Source organism: Castor canadensis, chromosome 16, assembly GCF_047511655.1.
Source record: "Castor canadensis chromosome 16, mCasCan1.hap1v2, whole genome shotgun sequence".
NCBI classification, from domain to species: Eukaryota; Metazoa; Chordata; class Mammalia; order Rodentia; family Castoridae; genus Castor; species Castor canadensis.
The window spans coordinates 76,789,997-76,815,552 of record NC_133401.1 but is presented as its reverse complement, the minus strand read 5'-3'; the positions used below and the strand labels follow the sequence as shown (position 1 = coordinate 76,815,552).

At 40.8% G+C, this 25,556-nt stretch overlaps 1 protein-coding gene across 11 annotated transcripts in view; it reads left to right on the top strand.

The window, feature by feature from the left end:
- Atp10b (ATPase phospholipid transporting 10B (putative)) overlaps positions 1 to 25,556 on the top strand; it is a 316,710-nt gene that overhangs the window by 192,425 nt on the left and 98,729 nt on the right. For 10 of the 11 annotated variants that reach the window (XR_012442621.1, XM_074057703.1, XM_074057702.1 and 7 more), the window contains 2 exons: positions 23,545 to 23,839; positions 24,874 to 25,068. Coding sequence is in view for 10 of the 11 variants with exons in the window: in XM_074057703.1 (XP_073913804.1) it covers positions 23,545 to 23,839; positions 24,874 to 25,068 (490 nt within the window). In the remaining variant the exon portion in view is untranslated. Of the gene's footprint in view, positions 1 to 23,544; positions 23,840 to 24,873; positions 25,069 to 25,556 lie in introns of those variants that run through there. The other variant, XM_074057705.1, reaches the window with a different exon arrangement.

Sequence of the window (25,556 nt, the reverse complement as noted above, 5' to 3'; positions counted from 1 at the left end):
GGGCTAATTACTTAATCTTTATGTACCTCTGGTTCCTCATCTATACAATGGGAAGAGTGATATCTCCTGTGTGGGATAAGAATGAAGTGAAGTCAGGTTGGCAGATGTTGACATATAAAACACAGACATCAGCATTAGACAGGAAGCCCTGGTCTTGCAGTCTGTGGCTATGAGGCCCTGCTCTTACTGTGCCTTCTCTCAGCTCACATCTGAAAAAAAAAAAATACAAGGACAGGTGAATCCATCATGGGTTCTGTCAGCATTAAATAATTTCTATAAATCACCAGGAATAGCACCAGTCACATGGATTAAAATTATGATTAAAACCTTTTTGAGGTTTGAAAAATGTAAATTTTGCTTTGAAAAATGTAAAATACCTATAGATGCTATTGTGCCTGTCATTGTGAATCCATCATTGATTCAAGGAACAGCACATGGGAGCAAGGATGAAGAAAGTACTGCCTCAAAGTAGAGTCCTAGCCTTCCTTGTTCAAAAGATTCTTCATAGCTGTCAAGTAAGATTAAAATGCCTTGACTTGACAGACAATGCTGTCTGTGTTCTGGTCACTGTCTTTCCAGCCTCATTTCTCTCTCCTGCCACTTTCTCTGCCATTCACTGTAACCCAAGGTCACCAGCTATGGGGCCATCCCCCAAATGCACTCTATACTTCAAATCTCCTTGCCTTTTTTTCCATTTCCTACTCTTGGAAAAGCCCTTTGACCTGCCTCTACACATTGAAATGCTTATTTCAATTCCAGAATAATGATCTTGTAGACCCTTTCTGTTGCCATTGTCACCTCCTGAATTATTTGTTCACACTCTCAAACTATGTTTACACCTCCACTCCTATTTAGCTCTTATTTTATACAGATAATTTCGTTTAGTTGCTTACATGACCAAACGTTCCCACCGGTCCCATTAAAATTCCTTTGGGGCAGAAGAGCAGGATTGTGTCTTATTCATCTTTGTAATGCCCGTCAACTAGTACCGTGGTACAGATGGACACAGTCGTTGTTAGCAATAAGAGAAGGAAGGATGACAGGACAGAAAGAATTGTGCCATAAACTCCTCTCTGACATTCAGATCTGGGATCATGGTAAGCATCAGCACTGTGTTCTAACTAACTGAACTGCCTGGCCCACCAAGAATACCCAGAAATGGAAAAACAAACCTTTTCCCTTTGACTGAAAGCCTCCAGAGGGTGTTTAACCTTTCCATGCTGTCACATGATGAAATCCCAGAAAATCTGAAGCCTTCAGGGACCTAATGGTAATTAATTCACTATTTGCATATTACAGGCATACAAAGTGAGGCCAAGACAGATTTAACCTCAGTCCCCCAAGTATTGAGCACATAAGCAGCTGAGTTAATAGCGGGATCAGATACCTCTGTAACTGCCATACCCAGAGCCTCCCTTCACTTGTTCCTACCCACCATTCCTAGACTGTGACAGACTTTCCTTGTCTTGAGCTTGACTGCTGGCCTCACAGCCCCGGTTCTGCACTGGACCAGCAAGAGTTTCCATGGCTCATTCGAGGGACTTGTTACTCAAACAAGGAGAGAAGAGCTTATTACATTCCAAAAGAATGAAGCTACCAGCAAAAGGGCTGAGACAGTGAAGTTGAAAGGGCACAGTCCGTAAGACCAATCTCATTTCTGACACTACCTACAAGTTTTGGAGTCTCCAAGACCACCCCCAATTTCTACAATTCACTAGCAGAAGTCACAGAACTCTGAAAGCTGCTACTACACACGTGGTTAGGCTGTACTGTATGGAAAGGATATCAACTAAAATCAGCCAAGGAAAAAGACAAATGGGCAGAGTCCAAAAATATTTTAAATTCAGAGTTTCTATTGTTCTCTTTCTTGAGTCCTGGATGGTGTTTCTTTCCTGGCATCAGTGTGGGACGACATGCCAAGTAACACCCAAATCTTTTATCCTGGGTGTTTATTGGGGTTCCATTACCCTTTAATGCCTCCATAACTGATCTCAGACTCTGGCTCCTCTGGAGGATGAGCTGGTAGCAAGTGACCCAAAGTCCCAACACTGAATGACATTGTTAGACTCTGGCATGACACAACACCCCAGGCAAACAAAACCTTCACAGGCATGATATTCCAAGGACATGAAGATTATTTTCCACAAGAGGAGGGAAAATGTCAGACTTCTTTGGGGATGGATTAAATTCCTCTTACAGAGAACCCAGTGCATATCTGCTTCGAATGGAGAGTGCCTGCTCTTTAGAGTTAGACAGGCCCCCGCAGTCTCTACCACTCACACCTGTGTGACCTCATCCAGGCAGTTTTGTCTTGCAAAATGGAAATAATGATGCCTTTCAATGTTTGTAAGGCTCAAACTGCAGGCCTTCAATGTACTTGATACCATGCTAATGTTTAGTGGGTATCTGATAAATGAGTGCATTTTCCTATGCCTTTCTTATTCTTGTTCACTCTTACTGTCTGTTTCCTCTTCCAACCTTCTGTCTTCTCTTTAGGATAGGAAGATGTCACCTCACTTGCTGAGAGTATAGGGAACTAAGTTCTTACAGCTTTCTTGGGATATCCCACTCCTAGAGATAGCACCTGACAGTTTGTTTAACAAAGCGAGCTGGCCAGGGCTGAGATGAATGAGACTAACACTTTGTAATGACTTAGCTTTGCTCCAGATCTGGTGTAAATTGAAGTTGAAAATGTGTTTTCCAAAAATACCCAAGCTGCTGCTGATGTCTGGGCCTGTCTCACCTTTGGTTACACAGTGGTCTTGTCTGGGCTTCTCTTCTGGGCTCACATGGCTGTGCTAGCATGCCAGGAAACTTTCTGAAAAAAAGTTTCTGCACCCCTCCCTGGTTTGAGCAGACAGAACACTCAATTGCATAGAGAAAGGGCCGCAAGAACACTAGAGTAGCACTGACTTGATGAATGCTCATGAGTAGAAGCACGGAAAGGCATAACACCCAGGCAGCCTGGATAGCTCATGACAGTTCTCTTGACATACACACTGCCTGTTTCAAACTCTTCACACTTTTCCAATTGTGGTTTGGAAAATTTGGACACGGCTACTACTTCACTCAGAAAACTTATTCCCTGTGCTGTCCCTGTATGCAGAGAAAGTTCTGGCTACATACAGCCATCAGCAAGACCTCCAAGGCACTGTAGGGTAGCCTGTTCCTTCTACAGCTGAAATCAGTGCCCCCAGCAGTTCTCTAATTAGCAGAGCTCTGCTCTGCCTCCATCCCTTGTTTCTTCTGTCAAGGTGTCGCGTATCTCCAGGCTGGCTTTCCTTCCCAGGATGGCTTAGCTTGCTTGTGCATGGCTGGAGGAGGCCAGAAAAGGGCAAGGAGCCAAGTAGATTGAAATGGAATCTAGTCTTCAGAGGCCGTTGTCAGGGTGAAGAGTATTGGATGTTTCCAAAGATGACAGATGCTTCCTTATTTAGACAGATCTCAGGGGTTAAAGGTCATTTGTAAATAAGATTTGCTCCATTTGGTATTGGAAATTCTATTCTTTGTGCCTTTTTTTTTTAATTCCTAAATCTTTTTCTTCTGTGTTTTGATATGCTTGCTGCCAGGTGAAAGGCCTTTTGGTCTAGAATGAATCTTGCAAAGCAACCTCAGCTACGGTTAGAGAGGTTTACAAGGGCAATGATGACCACACGGTGCTGACACAACCCAATGGGAAGGGAAAAGTCAACAAATGGTGGGATTAGTGGATGAATGAGTGAAGTCATAATGATTATTTCTCCTGGTATAATTAGAAGGTGAAATCAGCTAACTTCTATTATTTAGCTTTAGATCTTGTTGGTCTCAGTATTTCTAACGATGATATTCCATAGAATATCATTTTCAAGGAAATAATCTCATTGTGAGTATAGACAAGGAAGTTCAATCCAAATTAGGAGATTTTTAACCCAAATCAATGGACTCATAAGAATCCATGGGCTGTCTGAAATGTGTGGGTTTGGATGTATCTAAGTTAAGAACCACTTGCAAAGACAATATTTACTCTTTACAGGGTAGTAATTGTTCCAGTGTTTCAGAAATGTTATCTCATGGCAGCCTCACAACCTGAGTCAGTATCCGTGTTATTGCTGCAACTGAGATCCTGAACAGTGATGTAGCACTCAGCCAGTTAGTGACAGAAGCTGGGATTTGCAAACAGGTGGGTTATATCTAGTTATATGCAAAATGACATTGCAGGTCATAAAAAGCAGTTAAATAAAAGGGATTTGGAGGAGGGGGGTCTTATAAAGAGTGCGTATTGAAAAGAATTGGGAGTGTGCAAAGAGTGGTCAGTTGTGTAATAAAGTGGAATCAGGTCATGGAACTTCATCAGGAGTGGAACCCTTTATCTGGTCTCTTGGCTCTGCTTTGTGTGTTTTCTGCAAAACTGCCACGAACCCACTTACAAGCAGGAATGCTGCCCATGTGAAGCGCACAGTAGCCCCAGCTCCTTAGTCTTTTCACATTTGTCTCCCATCTGTCTTCCAGTCAATATGGCTTTAAAGATAATAAACACCAGCCTAACAGACATTTAGAAGCTTAGCAGTAGAAGCTTCACTGGGAATCTTGAGTTGGATTGCAGCACCTTGTTTAGAGCACCCATTGCACACCCCTTCCTCTATGCTGCAACACTCATGGTAATGGACGTGGCTGCAGGAGGCAAGTGTGTGCTTTATCCCAGCACGGCCACGAGGACGATCTAACAGAACCCCTTTATTCCTTGAAATCTTTTTTTTTCTTTGATAAAAATCAATATTATAAACCATGTCAACACTGCTGTGACTTCCCATGGATGTTCATTATTGAGGATGTGTTAACATCCCCTAAGGACAGAGCACTACTGTTCACGAATCCCCAAGTCTTCTGAGGCATCTCACCCCATGATTCAAACAGAAAATGTGTCTGCACACATCCCGAACTATGACGGCCCACCTGGCAACTTTCTCCACTTAAACTGGTTTTCTATGGTGATTAATAAACTTAACGTGCATACACACACAAATACACACACATATGTGCACATACATATGCATGCATGCACATGTGCACACACACACACATATATGCACTTGCACACTTCTTAGCAACCACAGCTTGTGTTTACAACTGGTCTACTTATTGCAAGCAGCCCTCCTGCCAGTTGTGAGTTGAGTGACCTGGCACCGAGCCAGTGTAGCCAACAACAATAAGGAAATACAGCAGGCTGAGTCATTAAGTGGAATCGTTTTGATTGCATGGCTTTGTGAGTAGGTATGCAAATCTTATGCTTCTCCACCAAAGCTACGGTGTTGACTAGAGCAAGAATTCTCTTAAAAATAAAGAACACACATGTGATATCAAGGAAGGAGTTCTCAGCATAAGCAAAGGATAGTTTGAGCTCTTCAGAAGAGAAGGCTACAAACTCAGGGGAAAGCTTCAAACAGAGAAAAGTAGCTGAGGAAAAAAAATCTTCCAGAGAGCTGACCTGAATTGTTGAAGTAAGAAGCTAGTATTTGCAAAGAGTATTTTATATCACAAAATTAGGACCAACATTTCTTGGTTCAAAGCCTGATTGCAGAGGCTTTGGGGCATATCGACTGGTGAGAAAAGTTGTAAGAGAGTTGACTTTAATTTGAATTCAGCTTGGAGGACCTTGGAGTGAAAAAGAGTGCTTAAGAAGCTTCTTGGAGAGCTATTTTCTGGGAAAGGAAGTCAATATTTTCATTCCAAACTTCATCACACTCAGAGTTTTTTAAAAGTCTCTCTAAAAAGAAAAAATATATATATTGCAGCCTTTCTATTCAGCATTTGATTTTTGCTTCTAAATATATGTTTGCAAAGGCAGGTGTGAGGGGAGTGTTTTCCCTTCTCTTACTTGTGTGATTAGTGTTGGTAATTTCATGGCATACACAAGGCTTCCATAAGCTTAATACGAATCCACAACATCACACCAATGGGAAATAAGGGCCTATATGACTCCTACTAGATTTGCCAGCAGAAAATAATTAGGCTGGGGTTACAGCTCAGGTATATTCAGAGAAACTAGAAGGTCTCCAATGCCTTGGGAGGATGTTCAGAATCTTTGCTCAAGGAGAAATGCAATCTCTTTACTGACATTTGCAATGCTATAATTCAGTATATGAAAGGAAAATGGTCCAGCCACCACAATGGTCCTGTCAGTTTTTCCTAAGATGGTAAAATGTAGACTTTGGAGCCCAAGAGACCTGTATTTGACTCTTAACTGGACCTTTCATCCTTGGGATGATCTTTGATCTTTGGGAAATAACTTAGATTGAATTTCTCCATTGAAAAATGGTAATACTGCAAGGTAATAGTTTTATAGATAATCTTTTCAACAGCTCCTGGCACATGGGATGGACCAAATAAATGGTAGCCATAGTTATTTTGTTTTTAATAGTGAGAATAATGATACTTTTATTAAAATTTGGGATCATTTTCCCAATGTCTTTGTATATGGATCTATGGAATATTCTCATATTATTCTTGTCCACTATTATTATTATCATCACTTTTTTATTTGATAATTCATCTCAATTTGACTCAGTAGCTATTTAGCAAGTAGTGATGTTTTCAGAGTGCTGGGGCAAAACATTCAAATACAAATAATGCATTGCTTTCTGGGTCTTTGCCCTCAAAGAACTTCAAGTTCATATTCATTGGGCTAAGCACTCAGGCCCAGTCCACAGGACTCCACTGAACCTCAGTCCAATTGAGTTGACTTTTATTCATTTGTTTATTCACCAAAGATTTGTGTTCTTACCATTTACCAGCTCTTAACATGACTGTCTGTACATGGTAAGACAGTCCCTGCCCTCACGGAGGTCTCTAGAGGAAAAACAAAGTGGGAATGCAGTGAAAGGTGTCACCTTTCACTGCATTCAGATTTCCAAGAGAGTGTCACAAGGGCATCAGTGTAGGTAAACTACTTCCAGTGGCCGGAATCCCCGCCTCCAGGGTCTTCTTGCTTCTGGTTTTGCAGAGGCAAAACCATGATGAATAAAAGGTTTAGACACCTTCTTTTCTTAAGCTTCTTCACCAAGTCCTCTCTCTGAACAATTAGCACTCTGCTTGCTTTCACCTTCTTCTCAGCCTGGTTCTATGTGTACCCTCTCAAAATAATCTAAGACCCCACCCAGCACAGGACACATTCAGCCAGTTTTTCCATTCCCGACCCAGCACCCCACCTTCTCCCTCATGTCTCACCAGAGAACTCTTCCTAGAAACCCAGCAGGAGATGGGGCAGGGTGTGTGACTGAATATTGAAAGAATCTGTGCAGTGTCTCAGTATAGCATCAGGTTCTGAAGACAGACAGGTGTGGAGTCTAACCTAGACTCTGCCCTTATGAGCTATGGTGTCTGAGGGAAGCTGTTAACCTCTCTGAGCCTTAGTTTCTGCTTCTGTGATAAGGAAATAACGACAGCTCTTAGCTCAAGGTTCTTCTGAGGATTGAATGAGTTAATATTTGCAAAGGGATTAGCTTAGTGTGTGACATTTAGTAAACTCAATCAATTTACCAGTGTTAAAGCAGGTGTTCTTCAAAAGTTCTCCACTGAACTGTCCCATGTTCAGTGAGGACTTGAGTGTCCATCAGGGGAGGTAGTTCTCAGGGATCATTCCCTTCTTCTACAGAAAGAAAGAAAAAATGAGACAGAAAGAGTGAGTAAACTAGACAAAAGAAGGAGGAAAGAATTGGAGACACACCAAAAAGCACCAGGCCTTACCCTTCATCCAACTTATCAAAAATCCAACATTGTGTCACTTTTACAATGGATTTTACTTGAAAATTAGTTTATTATGTGCCCATTTCCTTCACTCCTTCTCCAAATACTATTATCCTAAATTTGGTATTATTTTCATGCATGTTTTTTATTATAAGTACATATAAGTATACATAGTAAGTATGTTTTATATTATAATAAATATATAAATATTCATGTAAAGTTTAAAATAATACTGTCTTGGTTTTTTGGTGGGACTGAGGTTTGAACTCAAGGTTTTGAGCTTGCAAAGCAGGTGCTCTAGCACTTGAGCACACCTCCAGTCTAAAATAATACTTTGCATAAACAATATGTAGTATTATTTGGAACCTTATAGAAATATTTATGACAGAAACTCTTCAATAACTCCACAATTTTTACTTTTCTTTACAGAAATTTTAGGTTATTGTGGATCACAGTATATCCAACTAAAAGATTACATTCCCCAACTTCCCACGCAGCTCTAGGGTCAGCCAATGAAATTAAAGATTTAAAGATCAATAAAACTTTAATCAACTCCCTAAAAGGAATAAAATGGCAAGTGTACATCTTGCTTTTCCTTCCCCTTTTCTTTCCTTTTTCTGCTTGGAACTTGACAATGGTGGATGAAGCTCCAGTAGCCCTTTGGCTCGTGTTTTTGCCTTGACATTGGAAACCAATGTTGAATATAATGAAGCAGAAAGATCTGGCTCCCTGGAGTCTCATGTCAGCCTTAAGAGTACCTACTTCTGGAGGTGTTTATGTCATAAGTAAATATTGTTGTTGTTGTTGTTATTGTTAAATGTAGCTGAACGTAACCCTAAGTAATACAGAATCATACCATTTGTACCATCTTCCAAATCAAATGTTTTACGTGACATTATGTTTTTGTTTCTCGGCATTCTGTTTGTTTGCCAAGGCAAGTGTGGTGGTTAAAGCCAACTCTGGAGTTGAACTGGCTGGTTCATAATTCAGCTTTGCCACTGACAGCTATGAGACCTTTGGATAATTATTTAAACTTCACTATACCTTGTCTTGCTTGTCTATAAAATACAGATGCTAATAGTTCTCTTTAACAGGGTTGTCATGGGAACTATATGAATGAATTATCTACATGCAAAGTATTTACAGTAGTACCTACTGTAGTGTAATGAGTATTAACACTTGATGATGCTTATTACTATATTATACTATTTTGTTATACTGTTTTACTATTTAATATTATACTATTTTATTATTTATTCATAATAAAGTTCAACTTGCACTGCCATAGGGCATTTCATTCTATGAATATGCTATAATTTATTTTCACTATACTGTTGAATAAGTATCTAAATTATTCTCATTTTTCACCTTTACTAAATGGTGATGCAACACACATTCCTAAATATGTTCCCTCGTGCACATATTCTTCTCCATGACATACACAAGATGTGGAAATGCTGGGTCTAGGAAATATATACTTTCGGCTTAGCTTGATAAAAACCAAATTGTTTTCAAAAGTGGTCGTTATAACTTGCATGTGAAAGTGTCTATTTCAGCTCATCTTTGCCAAATATCACCATAATTAGACTTTACAGTTTTTGCCAGTGTAATGATGTAACAAGATACCACTTCATTGCTGCTTTAATTTGTATGTCCGTGATAACTACAGAAGCCAGAAATCATTTGCGTGTGATGTAGTCATTGGGTTTCCTCTTCCACGAGTAGACTGTTTGTACCATTTCTCATTTTTCTACGGAGTTGTTTACTTCTCCCTTTTCGATCTGTGTTCGTGGTAATGTTACCAACACCGCCTCTCAATCTGTGGTTTGCCGTTCCATGTTCTTTAGAGCATAGAAATTTTGTCAGTCTTTACTCAAATTATTGATGTCTGTACCTTTAGAGTTCCTGTCTTGCCTCAATATTGTAAGGATAGTCTCCTGTGTGTTTTAAATCCCACCGTCCCTTAGGAGGTGATGTGTGATGTGTGATGTGAAGCGGAAGGTAGTTGTTACATGGCTTATCGATAAACTCAACACTTTTTGCTGAGTAATCTATCTGGACTGACTCGCAAGGCCATATCTGTCATGTATCAAGTCCCTGAATGAACACAGGTCTTGTTTCCCTGCTCTCTGGTGGGTATCATTTGTCCATTTGCTATCCTATTGCCCATACAGTCTGTCCAAATCTCAGTTCTCAGGTGCCTTTAATCCATGAGATAATTCAAGGACTGTGATTTGTTGACACCACGCAGATAAATCATCATGATGCTGAATATTCCCCTCATCAGACAGCTCCCCAAGTCCCGTGTAAGACAAGTTGCAGTGCCACAGGAGCACAGCAGAAGAAAGGTGTACATTTAACTCAATTTTGCATTTGACAGCTCAGTATGCACCCAGGATGCTTCAGAAACCAGAACTCATCACTTCTATGCCATCATCAGAGGCCACCCTACATGCTGTGTGCTCAGCAGTACCCCACCCCACCCCACATTTCTGGACAGCAAAAACATCTGTCTTATTAATGGTCCAAAGGAAAGAAAAGTCGCCATGATGAAATACTCACAGACTTGATAATTACGAAGCAATTGGGACAGAAACCATAATATTGGAGATGTAATCCATTACCAAATCCCCACATGTACAACTCTACAAAGATACAGAAAACAGGAAATAAATTACCCATTCTCCAGATGGGGCATTATCTCCTTGGCTTTTTTGTGAAAGAACAGAATGAAATTACTTGAGGGTAGGGTGCGGGTTGGATGTAGATGCCCTCACTTATTTTACTTTTATCTCAGTTTCCTCCATCAGAAGAACAAGCCAAAATATCCCAGAGAGAAAGCTAATTTTGTTCCATAAATCAGACAGCACACCTCCCATGTCATCCTAAATATGGCTAAGTGGTTGCCAATCCCCCTGGGCACCAGGAAATGTCAGCAGGTCTGCCCCAGTCACCTCAGTCAGAAGGCCATCAGACAGGAGCCTAGGAAGCAGCACCCAGGAGTTTCTCTAGTCATGATCTCTAGCCAACAACTGGGGAGACTGACAAACCTGAAGCTCTGAATTCAAACCCTAGTCTCATCAAAAAGAAAAAAAAAAAAAAAAAAGCAACAAGGGGAGAATGAAGCCTGGGAGACTGAGTATTCAGAAGGTGTTTCCTAGAGGGATTGGAGCCCCTTTCCCCCACCAGCAGTCCAGTCAGGGCCAGGGGACATCATGCTGCTATCCCCCTCAGGCCACTGGTGGTCAACTGAGCTGTCATTGTTTGTCTTCTCCATGTCTTCCAGGGCCCTTACAGTAGAAGCCACAGAAGGCTTTAAGTAGTGAAACTTGTTTCTCTACTTCTCTCCCATTTCTTTTTTGTCTCTGTCCTGTCTCTGAGTTTATGGTGTCACCCTAGGAGATTCTCAGTCACATTCTTCTTTACAATCTTACACAGCCCTCTTTCCACTGGTTTTGTAAGACTAGGAAAATCTCAGATGAAGGAATTGTTTGATTCTTTTCTATTAAACTAAAATTATTCTAAGATAATTTTAAACAAATCCACCAGTGCAATCATAGATGTCTTGATTTATAAGGGTAAACATAGAGTGGAATTCTGGTCCACACTGAGATAGAAAAGCCAAGAGCCAAGGTGTTCAGGCTGTGAATAATGGAGCTGACTTTAACTCTATTACTGTCTCAGTGACCTTAAGCAAGCCAGCTAGCCTGTCTTCATTTTTATTTATTATGATCAAGTATGTATAGATTATCCATGTTATAATATATAATTATAAGTCCTATGTTAAATTTATTATTACAGAAGAAAGGGCAATTAGATTTTTCTGCACAATCTAGAAAAATTCAGATTTACCCACAGTCATTTCTGAAAATTCATCATTTCTGAAAATTTGCTTCTGCAGGTCGTCTACTTGACCAGGCACTTTCCATTCCAGTGTGTGCAAATATCAAGTGATTTCTAAGAAAAGAGGGTCATGCAGGGCTAGGAATAAAGATGGCATATGAGAAACAAAAGAGAAGAAACAGTCAAAGTGTGTGAATTGTGATCTTAGACCTATACCCTAAGTCTGTTGGAGGACACTTTGCTCAGAGATGAAGGACAGTCCTGTTCACAGGTACTTTGACCAGAAATTCTCCTGAGCAACAGTGGAGGATTTGTAATCCTGAGTAATGGGAAGGGAGTTTCAGAAACTCTTCCCCTATAATTCACCTCAAAAAACAGGATACTCATTGTCTCAGAGATCTAAGAAGTCAGAAGTCAAAGACACTGAGTCATAAGACTACAACAATTTTGTTTTATTGCTTTCTAACAAATGATCGCTACAGACAAAACTAATTTCAAGTTTGTTGTGTCAGGCGAGATGGGCATTAAAAACATCTCAGGAGCAGATCCTCAGTAAAATTCCATCATAATATTGTGAGTGACATGAGTTATACATCATTAATATTTACGTTATTTAGTATGTGAGTTTGATAGTTTCTTTTCAAATGTGTTTCATTATACTCATAAAATTTGGTCCCAAGAAAAGGGAACTTCCGTGGGTTCTCAAATTCCTTAACCACAGATACTTCTAAGTAGGAATATTGACCAACTTCACTCCCGTCCTGGAAAGAACCGAAATAATACAGACACCCCCCCACCAAAGGATTGTTCAGGGAAGAAAATGGGATAATAAAGATGAAGCCTTTTGAACATTTTAAGTAATTAATAATTGCTAATTATTTTAGTTCATCAAGCAGATCTAGACTTTCTTAGTAATAGTAGTCACTGCATCTGGAAAGAGTGGTTAAGTGATGGCTGCCCCACAGGTCAGGATTAGATGGGTAATGTTCCCAGGAGGCTCTGGGGGATAGGTGAGTAATTGCTCCCAGGAGCTCCTGGGGACAGTACCCTTTTTCCCTTGAGATGGGAAATAGGGAACCATAGCAAATAAAAAGGGGTAAAGATAATGAGTCCATCTTGAGATTGACATTCTTGAGAGAGATCTGGGTGACAATGTTCAGTAGACTGTTGGATCTTTCTTGAAATTCCTCCCTGCCTTGGGACTCGAATTTGGAAGAATTTTGAGAATCTTGTTATATTCATTCAGAGATGAGAAAGTCCAGTTATTTGTCTGGAAGAATGAGAATGTCCTGCTCAAACCACATATGAGAGAGGAACTCAACCAAAACCAGTGGATAAAAAGTCAGAGAAGTGGTCAGCCACTCGGCAGTGCTGCCCTGTGAGTTCACTCACATCTTGAGGGAAGGAAAATATTCTGCCCTCTGGAAAGGCCCTCATTGGGGTCCCTCATCCCCTGAATTCACATAAGTCAGGTCGAGAACCAAACCTGAGGTGAAAATATTAGAAGTGTAGATGGGCCATAACAATTCCCGTTTCCTGTAGAGGAAGGAACCATGACCCCCAGAGACTATGAAATGACTTGCCAAAAGCCACACAGCTCATGAGTGGTATATATAAGCCAGATGTCTTGGTTTGGTTTATCCTACCTTTTAATATCTATATGAAGTGTGAACCCTAATCCCATATCCTAATGAAAACCCAGTGTCACTTCCCCCACAACATCTGTCATTCCTATGTATCTTATCCCCAGTCATCTATAGTTCTGATTTCCAATGCTTATTATATTTCTTATCCTTCCTTCTTTTTCTTTCTTTCTTTCTTTCCTTTCTTTTCCTTCTTTCTTTTCTTTTATTGTCTTTCTTTCAGCTATTCTTTTGTCTTTTCCCCATTGGCATTGAGCCAACTAGGTAAACAGCTCCTTTTTCTTAACTTGGAGAACTTTACCCTAATCAAGTGATACCATTTATGGCTGACAGCCCTCTGTTGTAAAGTTTTACTAACAACTCTAAAGGAACAAGGAAGAACATTCACATCACATTACCATATCATATGTATTTTAAGTGACTTTATCACCTCTTTAAAAAAAAGTCATCCTGTTCTTTTCTACCAATGTAGATACCCATATGCTGCCACCATAATCATGGTTTTCTATGCTTATGCCAGACAGTTCGCCTTTCCATTCCCTCTTCCCCTTAGTTCTTATCTTCTTGATTTTCACCCCAATTGCTAGGCAGAGTATATACTTCTTCCCCAAGGAAACTCTTAGTTTTTCTCATGCCACTTCACAAATCCTGATCCCATATACTTTGCACTGAGTCAGGTACCTAGCTCACATGATTCTGACAAAGTTCCTCCTAAATTTCTCTAGTCTTGCTCCCTGCTGGCACCCACTTCAGTCTTTCCTGGGAGTATCTGTTCTGTAATTTGGTATCATTCATGTTTGAGTGAGGTGAATTGAGCCAGACAATGTGTGCTATTGTCTTTTAATGGCTTTCAGCCCTATGGACTTTGAACAACTTTTTCCACTCGTCAACTAAGCACTGGTTTATTCAGCTTCTGTGAGCAATTTATTCACTTTTAATTAGACCCAACTTAACTATTTTGTCAGCAAAACAAACCAAAAGAATCTGTGAAACAACTTTTAAGTGAAATCACATTTCTGCCTGGAGGAATATTAAAAATAAAATTATGCACCTCATTTTACCTCTCTTACAGAGAAAGGATTGTCTGCCTCATCTTTTTATTTCCCAACCGCTTTACCTTTCATTGGGAAGATACATGGGAAATCAAGGTTGGAAAAGAGGAAGAATATGTGGAAAAGTAGTTCAGGTTCAATGGAGAGCAGATATGGTGTGTTAGACAGTGTTTCTCCAGGTTGGCTGGGTGGCAGCCCTACTTTTGCAAGCTAGGAGTTGGTTACCTTCATCCCTAGAGCTTCTATTTTGGGGAAGGGGGTCTGAGTTGGAGCAAGAGGTATAGCATCTTATTTGCCTAGTGATGTACTTTCTGGACCTTTGCTTGCCTCTGGGTACCCAGCTCTGAGCTTGCCTTCTTAGTCATCCCTGTTTTCTTCTCACTCTGACAACTTCTGGCTCTTGCTGTCTGGTATTCATTCAATTTTGCACTGATTGCCCATCCAGTTACCTTTTCGTGTGTATATGTTCCATCTTTCCCACCGTTCTGTTAAGTCAGAAACTCTGCATTACTGAGCCTACTCTCTGCCCCTTACCATAGATCTTACATAGCTCCTGGCTCCCACTGCTACACCAGCGTTTCTAGCCTTTAGAGCCCAAAGTTCTCTCTTGTCATCAAAGAATTCACCACCCCCAGATAAAGAGTAGCTATAATTTTAGTATTCATGGATTGAGAAAACTATCTAATAGCAGATTCCACAATGAAATCAGTAACGTCTTTAAATAAATCTGTCAGTGCCAATCTCAACAAACCTGCTACACTTAAAAACGGTGGCTCACATCTGTATAAAGCATATCATGTTTTCATCTACATACCCTGCCACACGCACATGAATTCTCTGATGTCTTCCTTGAGTAGCCAACTTCAGGCATCATCTTTAGGAACACTCTCTTGGCTTCAAATTTAAGCAGGACACTTAAATAGCAGGGTGTCAGAACACATGGACATTGTAAAAATATCATTCTTCAGCTAACAAAGCATGAAAGTTAGGTGTGGGTATCTCCTTTTGTCAGGTTATACATTGCTCCAGTAGACCTATGCCCAACTCTTTGAAGAAAGGCCCTTTAATCTGACAGAGCTATTCAGTGTTCTCCTAAGTTTTATGTGTTTCCCACACTACATAGCCTCTCTTACAATTGGGATGAGGCTCTGAGGCTGGTTCTGGCTTTTATTTGTTTATTATATTTACTCATTCATTCATTCACTTTGGTGGTATTGGAGTTTTTAAGTCAAGGCTTTGCACTTGCTAGGCATGTCTCTAGCCAATTTTGCTCTGGTTATTTTGGAGATAGGGTCTCACATTTTATGCTTCCCACAGTCACTGAGATGACAGGTGTGCTACCATGCCCAGCTATTTTTCCACTGAGATGGCATCTCATGGACTTTTTGCCAGGATTGGCCTCAAACCATGACCCTTCCATCTCCTGCCTGCCAAGGAGTTAGATGACAGGCGTGAGCCACCATGCTCAGCTTGGTTCTGGCCTTTAGGACCTTGAGCAAAGTGATGTAGTTGACTTCTGTGTCCCCACCATAGCTATCTTTAGAGCCACATATTAAGATCATGAGGTCAAGGAATCCTGGATCCCTGAGTCACTAGATGGAAGAAAATCATTTGTACTTGCAAATTTTTCATGGGTTGAGCTAAGCTGATGAAATCTGGGACTTTTGTTTCCCAACATAATTTAGCCGGGCTTGACTCACATGGTAGGCAAAAGGTGAAGAAAGGATGGTCAAGGAAGAGAAACTAACATATGTCTAGACAGACAGACAGACAGACAGACAGACACACACACACACACACACACACACACACACACACACACACATACCAGGAAGAAAGCGAGCAAGACAGACACTTGAGAATCTAGAGAAGATCAAGAGGAGAGAAGAAGGAAAAGGCAGCTTGATCAAATGCAGGACATAGTAAGAAGTCTAGGTTCCATATACAGGAATCAAGGGATCATAAGTATTAATAATTTTAAAAGCCAAATTGGCACTGTCTGATTTCCACTGAGGAACAGGAACTCTGGTGCTATGTGAAGCCTTTTTGAAAAGGAAGTAAGAGAGGACACAGGGAGGAGATAGATGTCTAGGATTCTTTTTTTGGTGGCACTGGGGTTTGAACTCAGGGCCTCACGCTTGCTTGCTAGGCAGGCACTCTTACTTCTTGAACCACTCTGTCAGCCAAGTAGATATCTATTACAGCAGCCCAGAAGAGGTAATTGTGCCTTTTATTATATTGGAACATACAGAAATGTTGAGATGCATATGGGTCTGAGAAATATTTAAAAGGAAAAAATGGATAGAACTTAAAAACAGATTGGCTACAGTTAATGAAGAAGAACTCTAAGTCATTCTGGTAAATAGAGAGTCCAATAATAGTAACAGGAAGTACTGGAACCAAAGTGAATTATGGAGAGAATCTAAGAGCTTTAGAAATGTTCATCTTGAGATGCCTGTGGGGGAAAGAGGAGAGATGTCAGTAGGATGCTATGACCTAAAGCTCATGAGGGAGAAGCCAGATATGGTGGCACGCATCTGTAATCCCATCTACTCGGGAGGCAGAGGTAGTAGAATCACGGTCTAAAGCCTACCCAGGCAAAAGTACAAGACCCTATCTGAAAAGCAACTAAAACAAAAGTTTAGTTTTGTGGGAGTGGGCTGGGGGGCATAGGTCAAATAGTAGAGTGCTTGTAGGTGCAAGGACCTGAGTTCAGTCTCTAGTACTGCCGAAAAGAATGATCATGAGAGAGGTCTGAGTTCCAAGTATGCCAAATGGGAGATCACCTTGCTGGGTAACTGGTGACACCTTCACCTGGGGACATCGGGGTGAAGTATAACATGGTAGATTAGAAATAGCTCCTGGTCTGTTTAGAAAATATTTGCTCCTGAAAATCTGTTGGATTTTTCAGCACATGTGACTGAGAAGTTAAGAGAAAATGAATGAGTAAAAAGTATTAACTCAAAGACTGGAGGTGGGGCAGAGCACGGCATGCAGAGATGTTTAGGTTGTAGAAAGAGCTCCCCTTTGATCCATCCCTCCCCACAAAAGCCCATTCCATCAGATCTCATTTATCATGTACTTCAGTTATCTTCTGCAAATCGCATCCTTTGATGATTTTCTTTAAGTTGGGTGCTATTTCTTTCTCGCTCTCCCTTCTTCTCCCCTCTTCCACCAGGTCCCAATCTCACCAACCAAAGACAATAATGCCCACCCACCTGCATACACTCTTACTCAGTACTTCTTCCTCTGTAGAGGAAGTCAGCATCTGGCATCCTAATTATCGGACATGTTTTGTAGTCTGTGAACGAGGCCCAATCACTACTCTTGCTCTTCTGCTGGGAAGGACAGAGCCCTTCCTGTTTCCAGTACATGTATGAGCTGATGGTGTATAAGCTGCTAGATGGAGTCTCCTGGCACTTAGTACAGCACAGGTGAGGATCCTGGGTCCAACATTCCTCCAGGCTTCCGCCTGTCTAGCTCCTTTGTAGGACAGGGCTTCCTTATGACCTTACTGACTGGGTAGGTCTCAGATCCGGAAAACTTTCCCGAGGTGGAGGGGAGGAGGTCTTTCAACTGGTGATTTCTGCAACTGGAAGTATTTTCTTGAATCTAAAACACCATCACTCTAATAACAAATAAATTTAAAAATAGATAAATACTATATCAATTGTATCACATAATCTTGCTTTAAAATATTAGAATCTGACACAAGCACATCTTGGATTCTAGTGAATAGAATTTTCCTGAAAGGGAGCCGAGAGAAATGGCAGGTTCTAAAGAGAAATCACTCTATTCCCCTGACTTTTGTTTCTTCATCTGTAAAATAGGTAAATAGGCAAAACACCGTTTCTTCAAGCAAATCTAATCAAAGTAAGTGGAAACAAAACAAATGAGAAACTGATGCATTTCTTGCTACAAATCCTTGGTTGACCCACTAGAATGCTGGGTATTGAACGGAAGCTCACTCACTGAACTTTTAATTTATCTCAGGGCTGATGAAAACCTTCTGCTGTGGTTGTTTTGACACTTGAAGTTTCTGATAACAAAAATGACTTGCACTTTATGGGTGACTGGGATTGGTGATTGTTTTTTTCCTTTTTTTTTTTTTTTCTTTTTTGCACAGCACCAGGGATTGAACACTCAGTGTCTCTTGCTTGCTAGATAAACCCTTTACCACTTGAACCACAAACCTAACCATTTTGGTTTTTGTATTTTGTTTCTGGGATAAGGTCTCACTAACTTTGCCTGTGCTGGTCTCAAACTCACGATTCTCCCATCTCTACTTCCCAAGTAGCTGGGATTACAGTCATGCTCTAGATGCTGAAAGATTGGGGATGTTTATGAACTTGGCTCCCAGGAGAGCAGATAGAGGAGTAGATGGCATAGGATAAGGTTGTAATAATGAGCCAAAGGTTTTTATTTTAATGAAAGTAGATCCTGTTCATGCCTATTTAAAAAATAACAAGAGCATCAAGCTCCTTAATTTCAAATATCCGTGTTTTTGCACCAAGCCAAAGTAAATATTTAAACTTTTAATAAATGAATTGACTTAAGATGTATCACATTTAGTTAAACAGATGATATTTGAGTGGTAACAACTGGGAAAGTGGTTCAGGAACGATGGCAATTTGAGCAAAACTATCATTTCTTCTAAGGTGGTCTAATAAACAATTGTGTCTAATATAAAATCGCTTTTCTGAGATTTGTACATTGTGTCTTCAGGGCAAAGTGCTTTGAAAATTCCTGTGGTTAATTGAAAGTCAAACTTTCGTAGATTCTAACATAAGGGTAATATACTCTTTATCAAGAAGTATGAATTTAATTTTACAGTTCATTTTCCTCCTCATGGTCACAACCCCAGCCATTTTTTCCTTTAGTTATTTTTTGAATAGGGTCTCACACTTTTTCCCAGGGCTAGCCTAAGACTGCAGTCCTCCCACCTATGGCCTCTCATATAGGTGGGATGATAGGTACATGCCACCATGCCCTGCTTACTTATTGGGATAGGGTCTCACTGACTTTTTGCCCAGGTTGGCCTCTTATTGTAATCCTCTGGATATCTCCCCCCTAGATAGCCATGATTACAACTATGTACTACGATGCCTAGCCGTGACACACTCTATAGAATTATAAAGAAGTGGAAATAGCTCTCTGGTAATCACCTATTCTTGCTTTCTGCCTTATTTGAACCTTTTTTTTCCATTCTTGAAGTCAACATGTTGGCTCCAATCACAGAAGCCCCACCTCTCTGGGGACAAGTCCATGTCCTCCTAACTGTGATTTCACTGTGGGTTGCTCTTCTTCTTCATGGAGCTTATCCTGGCTGGTGAATACATGTGTTTGTCTCTATGAATTTCTGTGTAAAACTCTCTGCCACTCTACACTAAGTTCAGGAGGAAAGGGATGGATATTTTTAGGTGTTACTCATCTTGCACAAAACAACGGCTCAGTAAGTATTCAAGGAATGACTGTTTGGGTAACCCCCTAAGCATGAAAATAGAATTTTCTAAGGATGGGGCTTATTTGGGTTCATTAAAATGAACAGGTAAGGAGCCAGAGTCAACTACAAATGGGGGCCAGGCAAGAGGGTGAAGGTATGGGAACTAGAAAGCACAAGAAACTGTGCTCAATGCTGTATGTTAAGCTAGTGACTCACATTATTGGATTATCCCCCTGCCTTCTAGAGGACATTCTGCCCAGAGGAAAGGTGAACTCTGAGGGTCACCCTTCAAGCCAGGGAAGATCTGTGTGTGAACTAGCAAACCTAGGTAACCCTCAAGTTTATTGGCAGGGGGAGGTGCCATTTCAAAACCTAGAGAGAGCCGGAAGAACCTTGGGCAGTCGGTTCCAGTATGCCCCTCCCTAAGATTTCTGAAAATAGCAATAAACCACACCTCAGATAAAATCATAACACAGTCCTCTTCTGTTTCCTGTCCTCCTGTTGAGAAGAAAAATTCTATTTAGAGGAGAAGGGGTAGTGGGTTACGGAGCTGCCCTCCCTCCACCCCCGTCCTGGTCCTTCCAACCCATTCTCATGGGCTTTGACAGGGTGACACTTGCACTCCTGCACAGCTCACATCTTGTCACACTTCAGCCTAAAACTCTTCAGGACTCCCTCTTCCTTTTTCAGCATAAAACCTTAACAGGCTGTCTGTCCTGGGTCTGTCTCTCCAGGCTCAGTTTCTGTCACTCTTTGTTGCCCAGTTCCATTTGCTCTGTGGATTTCTTTTTCCAGAATCTGTTCATCTACCTGGAACATCTTTCTCACCCTCTGTACCTAATATGTGTTCTTCAGGTAACTCTTTAAATAAATGTCCTTTTTCTGGGAAGCCACCTCTCATTCTGCCATTCTGTGTGTGCACATGTGTGTCTGCATATGCATGCATATCTAAAAACACGTTTGTTGCTTTCTAAGCCATTGAGACATCTTGCTTTTTACCCCTAAATACTTGTGAATGGATTTCCTAAAAACAATATTTTTCCACAACCAACATATAATCATCAAATCAGAAAATTTAATGTCATTAATACACTCCTGCCTACTCTTCTGTTCATATTCAAGTTAAACCCGTTCTCTAAGGCTGCCCTTTATACTTTTCTCCCCTGGCCCACAATTCAATCCTGAATCACACATTATATTTAGCTTGCATAATTTTTTAGCTTTCTTTATTTAAAAACAGTCATGGGTAAGCATGACTGACTGCCTTCTACACACACCTTTTCAGGGGCATATTACAACTGACCCTTGCCTTTCTTTAACCTTAGACACTTGAAAAGCACAGACCAAGCCAGGAGCAGTGACTCTTACCTGTAATCCTAGTAACTTAGGAGACAGAGATCAGGAGGTTCTTGCTTTGAGACCAGCCAAGGAAAGAAAGGTTGCAAGACCCCATCTCAATCAATAAAAACAGAGTGTCGTTGTGTGTGCCTGTTATCCCAGCTTCTCAAGAAGCATATGTAGGAACTTTGTGCTCCAAGCAGGTCTGACCTAATATAAAAGGGCTGAAGGTGCGATAGAATGCCTGCCTGGCAAATGCAGGGGCCTTGATTCAAGCCCCAGTGCTGCAAAATAATAAAGAAAAGGCATGCCAGTGATTTTGAAGAATAACTTCTAATTTGCGTAAATTTTGTCTTAACGTTTTTATCACAAACATGGCATCATGTCCTTCTGAGTCTGTCACGTCAATAGGCACAAGAGGTCAACTTTTCTCACCATTGGAGATACTTGCTTTGCTCTCTTAATTTACATCCTTTATGCCAAATTTTCCCACTATGAAGTGATTCTACTTATTCAAATTAATAATACTTGGGAAGGATATTCTGAAATTATGCAAATATCCAGTTCCTCATCAAGCTTTTATCCACTAATCTGATACCCATTTTACATCTGCTTCTCTCTTCTCTCCCTCTCTTGTTAGTGCTGCTGGGGATCAAACCTAGGTCTTCATGCATGCTAGGCAAGTGCTCTCACCTCGGAGCTGTATCTCCCACCCTCACAAGCTTCATTTTTAAGAAGGTTTACTTTACATTGTGAGGAATAAAGGACATGATTATGATAACTGAGCACTGAAACTGTCACCTAAAGTACCCACATTTCCCACATCAACCAAATCTTTTCATTAAAAAGATCTTATCACCTGTGAGAGAAGTCTGATTGGTATGGCATTTACCAAAGCCATACCAAACTCTGTTTGTGAATTACCTTTTGATTTCCTTTTCCTTTGAAATAATAATAATAATAAAAAAAAGAACCCATGAAAGGGGAATATTTCTATAATGAGAAAGAAGATATATGATATGATTTCTGGCTTGCCAAATGTCATAACACTGCTTTTGGTCACATTGTCATGGGTGTTGTAATTACATTTATTCTTTCACACTTACTACAGGGCTTATTGAGGCTCTGAAGAGCTTCCTACAGCCTTGGGGTCTGTGAGATTGAAAATCATTTGGATTGATTAAAGCATGAGGAGTGTTAGGATGAGGTTCAGATCATAGGAATGGTAAAATATTACCACTAAACTACAAATGGAAATTTTTTTCTGAAGCAATCATATTTACAATGGCGAACTGGGTTTTTCATTGTAAGATCAACAACAACTCACATCTATTCATCCACTTATCCAAAAGAAAACCGTTCTATGAACCCACTAAGTAAGAAAAACTGTCTTATGCAGCTTCCAACTTCATAAAGTCCGTCTTTGAATAACATACTTACGGGTCTTGAACCAAAATTTGACCCAAAAGAACCCTAAGGATTCATATGTAGGTTTCATGAAAGAGTCACACAACGGGAAAATCCCACAAAAAGCAGATCCTCTGCCATCCAGGAACAGCATCTGCTTGTTCAAGTGCTCGGTTTCAGCAGCCACCAAAGGGATCAGACAGAAAGGACGGCATCCCCAACACCCTGGCAGCCAGGTCAGAAAGGCCAGGGGCAATGCCACTCCTTCCGACAGCCACAGTCTGACCAGCCTGTCACCTTAGTCACTTCAGCTCATGCACCCTAGGAAAAACTCTGCCGCCCCTGTCCACTTGTCATCTCCGTTCACCACTGAGCTCTATCCTCTGCTCTCATGGATACTTATTTCACATTGTTAAAAAAAAGAAAAAAGAATATGATTATGACAAATAAGCACTTAAATTACCCCACCTTAAAATATCTGCCTCTTCCATACCACCAAAGTCTCTTCACTTAAAACATCTTATAACCTACAAATCCCATGTGAGGCTCTGACCACAGAGAGACATCTCTGAAATGACATTAGGATCACAAAACCATACAGTCAAAGAAACCCTGAAGAATAAACACCTTCCCCTTTGTTTAAAAACATGCCAACATAACTTTATGTACTCTCCAGTCGGTTCCACTCAAAGATCAAACAGTGCTTTTCCTCCTTTTTTGCAAGCAAGGCAAAGGTGATAGGAGTAAACCAGAGGTGCAGAGCTGGCCTCCAGTGGCACATGGTACCAGGCCATTGCTGTTGCTTTTCCCTGACAGCCTCAGCAGGGTCATCAACACTTCCCGCACCCTTTATCTTCTCTCATGACACTTGTCACGGTGTTACTTATGTGTTACGTGTATGATTATTTGTTCTGTGTCTCTCGCCCCAGAATATATGGACTGTAGGGGTTGCACCTGTATTTTTCTACCATTGGACCTAGCACAGACAAGTGAACAGGCTGACATGCTACTTTTTCCTCCTACCCACAGCAACTTCCTATGTTAATGGACTACCCACTTCCCCCTGACCATAGCCATTTCCTGTGTCCATTTTCAGATCTTCCTCTGCTGCTGGCAATGGCAGTCTCTGTGGACTCATCTTGGCTCCAGTGGCAATGGCGAGTCCAAAATGGCTTCTCCCAGTGTCCATCAGAAACCACACGGCTGCTGTCTCCAGAGAAGGGCAGGCAGAGCCACAACCTGACACAGCAGCGGGTGGTGTTCCCCAACAATGGCCTGTGCCACCAGGACTGGGTGAGGGTCTGCAGGAGGTACTCTGACAACACAATCCGCACAACCAAATACACCCTGCTCACCTTCCTGCCTCAGAATCTCTTCGAGCAGTTTCACAGGTCTGTAGCCACTTGTCCAAACAGTGCACATCTTAACTGAGTATTTACCACTGAGATGAACTCAGATGCTGCTCCCTGAGGCCACCTTTCCTTTAACATCCAAATGCATGGACCTTGAGTCTTTCTCATTTATTCATTTACTAAATAAATATCAGGTCATGTGTTGAATGGAAGAGATGATACTTGATAGGAAAAGAGAAACTGACTGTATCATTGAGTGTCTCTTCTAGTGAAAGAAATGAGCATTAATTTTTAAAATATATAAATTATTATAAAATTATAAGTAGACTAACTTTGAAGGAGAAGTAGATGGGGTTTTTGGAGTGAATAGAGGAAAATTTGGCCTGGTTAAGGATGTCAGAAAGGACTTTCTTAAGGAAGTAATAATTGAAATATGACCTGCAAGAAAAAAATATGTTAATTGAGTGAAAAGAAGAAGAAAGGAAATCATGGAAGGGAACCAGAAGAATGTGTTTGCAGACAGACCTGCATGTACAAAGGCCCTGGGGCAGGGAAAAATCTTGGCAACATAAGCCATTCTTTTGAGATCATATATCAAAAGTCATTGTTAATTACAAATCAAAGTATGTACTCATAAATGATAAATCTTATCAAATTTTATAATTAGGACTGAGCCACTACTATGCTCCAGAACCCTCTCAGGTGCACCTAACAAATATTATGCCATGCAGTATTTATAGGAGCCCTTTCTGGTACAATGCCCACTCTACACAAGAAACCTCAGAAAGGTCAATCAACTGATAAAGAACAGAAACAGTTTAAATCTCCATCAGCTGTCACAGTGGCTCAGGTGGTAGGGTGCCTGCCTAGCAAGCATGAGACCCTGAGTTCAAAATCTAGTACTGCAAAACAAGGCAAATCTAGATCATGTGGCTTCAAAGCCTTTACCATAATGTTTGAGGTGACAATGAAAGCATATGTCATTTTAGTGGCCAACCAGAGGGGGGAAAAAAGGGAGAAAAGTATGCATTTCTTCTCACTGGTTCTCACTCATGCCTTGCTTGCCCCTCTAGATGGGCTAACCTCTACTTCCTGTTCCTGGTGATTCTGAACTGGGTGCCCTCCTTGGAAGTCTTCCACAGGGAAATCACCATGTTACCACTGGCCATTGTCTTGTTCATCATCATGGTCAAGGATGGCATGGAGGACTTGAAGAGACACCGCTTTGATAAAGAGATAAATGATTCCAACATTCGAATATACAAAAGGTAAGAAAAGTCAAACTCTTGTTTTTCATTGGCATGGTCAAAGGCTTGGCCTCATTGCTTTCATTATGTTTTCTCAAGCTCACTCAATTCAGTGATTCTCAAGGGGCAATGATTTTGATTCCCCCAGGGGTAATATGTGGAGATATTTTGAGTTGTTGTACTGGTAGGGAAGGTACTACTGGCTTCTAGTGGGTAAACCCAGGAGTGCTGTTAAATGTCCTACCACACCCAAAACTAACCCCACATACACAGTGAGGTATTAACTAATCAAAAATGTCAGTAGTGCTAAAGTTTAGAAACCTTGGCTTGACTTGTAAAAGCACAAGGATGTTGTATCAGTAAGAGTAGTCGGAAGTAAAAAATTCAACTCCCAGATGACTGGGTCGCTCAGGAGATTAATTTTAGGAGAAAGTCTGTGTAGAGGGTGTAGAACAAGTGTCTCTCAAACAAGAAAATATATGCCAGGTTTAAAGCCTCTGAGTTTCTTT